Here is an 8133-nt window from a genome sequence, read left to right as displayed (position 1 = left end):
TCACTGGTGAGCTCTTGGAACATACAGTGGTGCCCCGCAAGACGAATGCCTCGCAAGACGGAAAACATGCTAGACGAAAGAGTTTTCCGTTTTGGAGGTGCTTCGCAAAACGAATTTCCTATGGGCTTGCTTCACAAGACGAAAATGTCTTGCGAGTTCCTGCGGGGTTTTTTTCCTCCCCCCCCTTTTCTAAACCGCTTATCCGATAAGCCGCTAAAAGCCGCTAATAGTGCTAATCTGCTAATCCGCTAATGGGCTTGCTTCGCAAGACGAAAAAACTGCTAGACGAAGAGACTCGCAGAACGGATTCTTTTCGTCTTGCGAGGCACCACTGTATTCTATTTTGATGATTTTTCACATCAACTTAAGATTTAGAACATGTTAGCGAGACCTACATGTAGCAGCAACAACCAAAATGGGAGATAAGTGTATGAGTTTGGACAAATACAGAAATTGGAAAACTACAGAAGCGGAAAACACACTGAGGCCGAAAGTGTCTGTATAGCAGGGCCCACATACTGGTAGATTTATTGTTGGTCTCAGTACATCATGAGTTTGCACAGAGTGAGGCGGTCTTTGGTTCACTGATCGTGTCTGTACAAGATTTTTGGTGCCCACTGCTGTGAGCCAGATCCATTTTTATTGCTCAGGTGTGAGATTCCATCTAGTAGGAATCTAGCTCAGTAAGAGATTCACACCTGTAAAAGTGCGGTGATACTTCACTTCCCTAAATTAATGTGAGCTCAAAACCTGAACTAGCAGAAGACCTGTGGCTTATGCCAACACAGCAGAGATGCCCACAAAGTGACGATATCGACAACGTAAACTTTTATTTGCTCATATGGTTTTGACCAACTTTCAGTGCTTATTACTCTTCCCCTGTGTATGAATGTCCAACACATATCAGGGTTCAGTTTGTGGGTTATCGGAAACACTTGTTTTATACCCCAAAAGGAATTGCTGATGGGACCAGAGGACATGGGTCTCCCCAGTTTGTGAGGAACTTGAAAGCTTGCTTGCTATTTTCTGGCACCTCAGCCAGCCCTAATAAAAAAAAATACTACTCTGCTGTGGTTTTTGAACTCTCGTATTGTGTGTTCCCAAAAACCGAAATGTGCCCCAGCCCTATGGAGGTGTGGGGTGACTTGATAACATGGATTTTGCCCACAGTTCTAGCTTCAGCCAAAGGGGTCATCATAGTTTCAGTATAAAACAACACACAATACCCTACTAAAAACCCAGCTGAAACATCACTCCCCATTTTGAAGTTTAGCATTAGCGAGGAGAAGCATGTTCACACCGGAAAATTTTCTTGCAACGCTTGCAGGGACTCCGGGTGTCTCTGTAGCAAGTATAAAAGAGAGCCTTGTAGAGACTTAACGGATTTAAAAGGAGATAAGCTTTAGCTGATTAGTCCACATTTCATCAGCTGCACAAAATGTTATCCCAGAAGCGCAGATATACTGTCAGGGAACTGCCATCGGAGAGTCAGGTGGTGGAAGGGCTCAAGGAGGCTAAGAGACCCTCAGATGCTGAGGAAGGAACCAGCAGGGGGAGAGGGAGAGTTCCTGCAGAAACTCAGGCGGAGGGATGGCTCCAAGATGCTTCCAGTGAGAACAGCGGGGAGGGCTCAGGACCTCTGCTGGGGACGCCTACTCCGCGCAGGAAACTGTCACGCAGAGAATCCAGACGGAGAGTTTCCACTAAGGAACTCTTATGTTGGCGTAAATTCCGGAAGCGCCCACTGACGGATTCTGCCAGCGATTGAGGTAGCCATGCACCCATGGCTCCGTGGACTGGGAGAGTTTAGAAACTGATTTGCAGAGCCTGGAGGGCTTAAACGCTTACGCACGAGTAGCCCCCTTAATCCCATAACATATACATACTTTTTTAATAAAAAAACCCGCATGGTGGACAGCGGTATGAAATGGGTGAGGAGCAGCCTGTGACAATGCCAGGTCAGTTGTGACCATTGAGAATAACTGGGTGGTAAATGCAACCTTGAATACATCATGCAAAAGGCTGGCTTGGATGAATCCCTAGCCGGAATTAAGATTGCCAGAAGAAATGTCAACAACCTCAGATATGCAGATGACACAACCTGGATGGCAGAAAGTGAGGAGGAATTAAATAACCTTTTAATGAGGGTGAAAGAGGAGATCGCAAAATATGGTTTGAAGCTCAACATCAAAAAAACGAAGATCATGGCCACTGGTCCCATCACCTCCTGGCAAATAGAAGGGGAAGAAATGGAGGCAATGAGAGATTTTACTTTCTTGGCTCCATGATCACTGCCACGAAATTAAAAGATGCCTGCTTCTTGGGAGAAAAGCAATGACAAACCTAGACAGCATCTTAAAATGCAGAGACATCACCTTGCTGACAAAGGTCCGTCTAGTTAAAGCTATGGTTTTCCCAGTAGTGATGTATGGAAGTGAGAGCTGGACCATAAAGAAGGCTGATTGCCGAAGAATGGATGCTTTTGAGTTATGGTGCTGGAGGAGACTCTGGAGAGTCCCATGGACTGCAAGAAGATCCAACCTCTCCATTCTGAAGGAAATCAGCCCTGAGTGCTCACTGGAAGGACAGATGCTGAAGCTGAGGCTCCAAGACTTTGGCCACCTCATGAGAAGAGAAGACTCCCTGGAAAAGACCCTGATGTTGGGAAAGATGGAGGGCACAAGGAGAAGGGGACGACAGAGGACGAGATGGTGGGACAGTGTTCTCGAAGCTACCAGCATGAGTTTGACCAAACTGCGGGAGGCAGTGGAAGACAGGAGGGCCTGGCATGCTCTTGTCCAGGGGGTCATGAAGAATCGGACATGACTAAACGACTAAACAACAACAACAACAACAAAATGCAACCTTCCTAGCTTTGCAGCCCTAACTGCGCCTATAGCAGGAGAGAAAATCGCAGTCTGGAGAGAGGGAGTCCTAAATGGATATAGCATCAGACTTGCTGATACACTTGATTGCATGCTGGAGTCTCCCTTTGTGGAAGAACTGTGACTTTCGTGTTAGCAGCAGAACGCTCCGGCTTGCTATCCTGACATCATTGCTACATAGAACTATAAAGCCCCACCAACAGTCGAAGTATAAAGCGAGAACATAAATAGCTGGTTCCCTTATCCAGTACAGCATATCTTGCCAGACCTAATCAGATTCAATAAATCATTCGCCGTCAATTGGATTTGCACGACTGGCTAATCAGTTCAGAATTATCTCTTTGCTACAAACCTAGCCGAGGCCTAGTTCTTGAGAGTTAACTATTGCAGCTTGAATTGAACTATTGCAGAAGTAAACAATAAAATAACCACAGCACTGACAAGATCATTTCTGGTGAACAAAAAACAAAACAAAATTCATCTGTTACGAAATGGAGCGGAACCCCTATTATATATCACAGCGGGGGTTGGAGAATAAGAAAGAAAATATAAATGTCAGAGCACCCTTGGAATTGAAACAGGCTTGGAAGCAGCAGGATACCAAGCATGTCTACTCAAAAGTAAGTCCCATTAAGTTAAACGGGATTGCTGCCAAAGATCGTATCCGCTGCAGAAGGAGCAGTTTGGGATCTGCTTATAGATCTCTGGGATCTGCTTGTAGTTCTACCTGGGGCACTTTTTTGCACCTGGCTATATATGCGAGTGGCAATGTGGGTTAAACCACAGAGTGTAGGATTTGCTGATCAGAAGGTCGGCGGTTCGAATCCCCGCAACGGGGTGAGCTCCCATTGCTCGGTCCCTGCTCCTGCCCACCTAGCAGTTCAAAACCGAGTCAAAGTGCAAGTAAATAAATAGGTACCACTCCAGTGGGAAGGTAAATGGTGTTTCCATGCGCTGCTCTGGTTCGCCAGAAGTGGCTTAGTCATGCTGGCCACATGACCCGGAAGCTGTACGCTGGCACCCTCGGCCAGTAAAGCGAGATGAGCGCCACAACCCCAGAGTCGGCCACGACTGGACCCTAATGGTCAGGGGTCCCTTTACCTTTACTATAGTTGGAGATGTTGGGAAAGATGGAGGGCACAAGGAGAAGGGGACGACAGAGGACAAGATGGTTGGACAGTGTTCTCGAAGCTACCAGCATGAGTTTGACCAAACTGCGGGAGGCAGTGGAAGACAGGAGTGCCTGGCGTGCTCTGGTCCAGGGGGTCACCAAGAGTCAGACACGACTAAACAACAACAACAATAGTTGGGGAATATTGGGGAGCTAGTAAAATAAATGCCCAAAAGTAGATCCTGTAAGCCTGAAATCTGCACACCCCTACAGGAAGGAAACCTTGTTTGTGCCATTGTTGCTATTTAATGCCATGCAGAATGCTGCCATTCCTTAAAAAGTTAAAGGGACCCCTGCCCATTAGGTCCGGTTGTGGCCAACTCTGGGGTTGCGGCGCTCATATCGCTTTACTGGCCGAGGGAGCCGGCGTACAGCTTCCGGGTCATGTGGCCAGCAGGACTAAGCTGCTTCTGGCGAACCAGAGCAGCGCACGGAAACGCCATTTACCTTCCCGCCAGAGTGGTACCTATTTATCTACTTGCACTTTGACATGCTTTCGAAAGGCTAGGTTGGCAGGAGCAGGGACTGAGCAACGGGAGCTCAAAACATTGCAAATTATTATTATTATTATTATTATTATTATTATTATTATTTATTTGTGCCCCGCCTATCTGGCTCGGTTTCCCCAACATTAAAATACAGTGTTACGTGTAAAAATGTTAAATTTTGGGGACCTTTCAGAGTGACCATCACTCCCAAACAACTGCGCCCTAAAAGCACCCACATAGGCACGCCTGCTGCGCTTGGCCCCATTCACACGTTCCTCGTACACGGGTCCCTTTGCGCGCGCAACCCACCGCGCTCCCTCCTCCCAGGGAAGCTTCGCGGCCCCTTCGGCCAGGTCGCGGCCGCGGAGCTCGCTCCCGCGCGTAATTGCCGACCTGAGGACTGGCGCCTTTAAAAAGCCAAGCGCGCGCCGAGGAGAGCGCACGCTTTGCGCAGCGAGAGAAAGGAGAGGCGGCGCTCGCTGCCCCACCGCGCCGCTTGCCTGCCTTCCTGCTTTGCTGCCCCTCCCGACCCCCCGACCCCCAGCCCCACCTCCTCCTTGGGGCTGGACCCAGACCCACCCCCGGCACGTGCTGGACTCGCCCGGGGAAGCGGAGCTTGGAGAGGCGCCCGCGGTCAGTTGCGCGCCGGAGCGCAGCGCTGGAGGCGGTGGCGAACCCGGAGCCAGTTTGCGCGGCGATGTCGGCGGACGCGGATCACGCGCGCAGGCGGAGGCACACGCACGACAACTGCGGTGAGGGGTCGCTTATCTTCCGTGGGGAAGGGGGCGAAGTAGGGGCCGGGCAGGAGCATCTCCCCTAGAGGAGGAGGAGAAACAGCTCTCCAGATTTTTTAAATAGTTATCCTTTATTACGCATAGCTCTCCAGATTTTCATGGGGATTTTTTGGAGAGGTCTGTTTGGAGAGCCAGAGCTTGCACACTGCTGGAGCGATGGCCCTCGAGTAGCAGAGCTGCAGATAATATAGAATTGGAAGGGACCCCGAGGGTCATCTAGTCCAACCCCCTGTGACTCAGGAATCTTTTGCCCAAAGTCAGGTTCGAACCCACAACCCTGAGATTAATATTGGGCACATGTATAAGTCTATGTTGCTGTTTTAGGTTTCGTAAAGCACCTTGAGAAGGTGTATAGCTTTAAAGGTGGTATAAAAATATTTTTAAAGTCATCTTCTTCTTTGGCGATCACTCGTAGCCGAGTAAGATTGTCTTCCATAAACACGGTTTTAACAATGAGTCCGTAAGTGACTAAGGAGGCCAATTCTGGATCCACACGTCCTTCCACGGTAGGAACATTGGTTTCCAGGCAGGAGTTGATCCCAGTGTGGATTTGCCAAGCGTCCCTTCCTCTTAGCACATTTCCCCCTTGCGTCCTGAGTTCGAGTGTCTTCAAAGCCCATGATACCTTTGGCAAAGGCTGTTCTCCAACTGGAGCGCTCGCAGGCCAGTGTTTTCCAGTTGTTAGTGTTTATACTACATTTTTTTAGATTTGCCTTGAGGCAGTCTTTAAACCTCTGTTGTTAACCACCAGCAATACGCTTTCCATTTTTAAGTTTGGAAGAGAGTAGTGTAATAATTCTAAATGCAGCTTTTAAAATAAATTTGCACCGTAAAGCTAGAACGGACTCCCTCTGGAGATTGTGGACTCTCCTTCCTTGGCGGTTGACCCTTACTGAATGACCCTTGTAAGGTTACCAGATTTTTTTCTATGAATCCGGGGACACTTAGATAGATAGATAGATAGATAGATAGATAGATAGATAGATAGATAGTTTGGGACGTTGATGCTGCAGCGATGGCAGTGGCAGAGGGGTGGCCATCGCCTTGACCTCAACCACCACATTCCCCCTTCCTCCGAGGCTTCTGTCTCCTTTCTCCATGAGCCTGGGCAGCCCCTGAGTTGTGGGTTTTTCGGCAGTGGTGGTGGGGAAGCAGTGCGCAGTGGGTCAGGCATGGAAAGCGGAGAAGGAGGGCTGAGAATGGTGGCGAGGCTCGGGCAGCGCGATGCCTCCCTTCCCATCGGAGCAGCCCCAATCCCATTCCTACTTGCGTGCAAGCAGGAGGGGGCGGGGACCCCTCAGCTGGGAAGCAAGACTTCACACTGCCTTTTGGAGCTGAGGACCTCATCAAACCGAAATCCGGCCCTGCCTTTATCCCATCTTAAAATGGGGCATGCAAGTGTCAAACGATGCTCATCTCTGGGTCTCGCTGGAGAGCGAGGGTCCTCTTAAATTAGGCTTCCTCAACCTCGGCCCTCCAGATGTTTTGAGACTACAGTTCCCATCATTCCTAGAATCATAGAATCATAGAGTTGGAAGAGACCCCAAGGGCCATTGAGTCCAAGCCCCTGCCAAGCAGGAAACACCATCAGAGCACTCCTGACATATGGTTGTCAAGCCTCTGCTTAAAGACCTCCAAAGAAGGAGACTCCACCACACTCCTTGGCAGCAAATTCCACTGTCAAACAGCTCTTACTGTCAGGAAGTTCTTCCTAATGTTTAGGTGGAATCTTCTTTCTTGTAGTTTGGAACCATTGCTCCGTGTCCGCTTCTCTGGAGCAGCAGAAAACAACCTTTCTCCCTCCTCTATGTGACATCCTTTTCTATATTTGAACATGGCTATCATCTCACCCCTTAACCTCCTCTTCTCCAGGCTAAACATGCCCAGCTCCCTTAGCCGTTCCTCATAAGGCATCGTTTCCAGGCCTTTGACCATTTTGGTTGCCCTCCTCTGGACACGTTCCAGTTTGTCAGTGTCCTTCTTGAACTGTGGTGCCCAGAACTGGACACAGTACTCCAGGTGAGGTTTGACCAGAGCAGAATACAGTGGCACTATTACTTCCCTTGATATGGATGCTATACTCCTATTGATGCAGCCCAGAATTGCATTGGCTTTTTCCTGACCACTGGTGCTGCTAGCTAGGGATCATGGGAATTGCAGGCCAAAAACATTTGGAGGGCTGAGGTTGAGGAAGCCTGTCTTAAGGGATGGATTCGCAAACTAAGGCCCGGGGGCCGGATGCGGCCCAATTGCCTTCTAAATCCGGGCCGCGGACGGTCCGGGAATCAGTGTGTTTTTGCATGAACAGAATGTGTCCTTTATTTCAAATGCATCTCTGGGTTATTTGTGGGGCCTGCCTGGTGTTTTTACATGAGTAGAACTGTGTCCTTCTCTTTAAAATGCATCTCTAGGTTATTTGTGGTGCATAGGAATTCATTCATTATTTTTTCCCCAAAATATAGTCCGGCTCCCTACAAGGTCTGAGGGACAGTGGACCGGCCCCCTGCTGAAAAAGTTTGCTGACCCCCTGTCTTAAGGCATTTTGTACAAAGTCCCCCACCTGTCCATGGTGGGGGACGGAGGATTGAAGGGTAATTAAGATTTCAGATTTGAAATGCTGGAAAGATGAGATCACCCTGCTGCCCATTGATCCAGCCAATCGCCCTGAATTCTTGGGGATTAGCGGACCTTGGCATTTCAAAGAGGGCGAGATAAATGGATGGAGGATAACGCTGTCTCTGTGGCTACTGGCCACAGGCGGTACGGCTCTGAAAAATACTATTTGCTGGGAATTC

The 8133-nt window shown here is 49.0% G+C and overlaps 1 protein-coding gene across 1 annotated transcript in view; it reads left to right on the top strand.

The window, feature by feature from the left end:
* Positions 1–5178: 5178 nt before the first annotated feature.
* Positions 5179–8133, top strand: part of LOC310825963 (uncharacterized protein) — a 49160-nt gene continuing 46205 nt past the window's right edge. Inside the window, exon 1 of the mRNA XM_083700253.1 lies at positions 5179–5296. Coding sequence (XP_083556379.1) covers positions 5242–5296 — 55 coding nt within the window. The 5' untranslated portion in view covers positions 5179–5241. The remainder of the gene's footprint in view (positions 5297–8133) is intronic.

The sequence above is a fragment of the Podarcis gaigeae genome, assembly GCF_964106915.1.
Source record: "Podarcis gaigeae genome assembly, chromosome: 10".
Classification (NCBI taxonomy): Eukaryota; Metazoa; Chordata; class Lepidosauria; order Squamata; family Lacertidae; genus Podarcis; species Podarcis gaigeae.
This window is presented reverse-complemented; position numbering and strand designations above follow the sequence as displayed.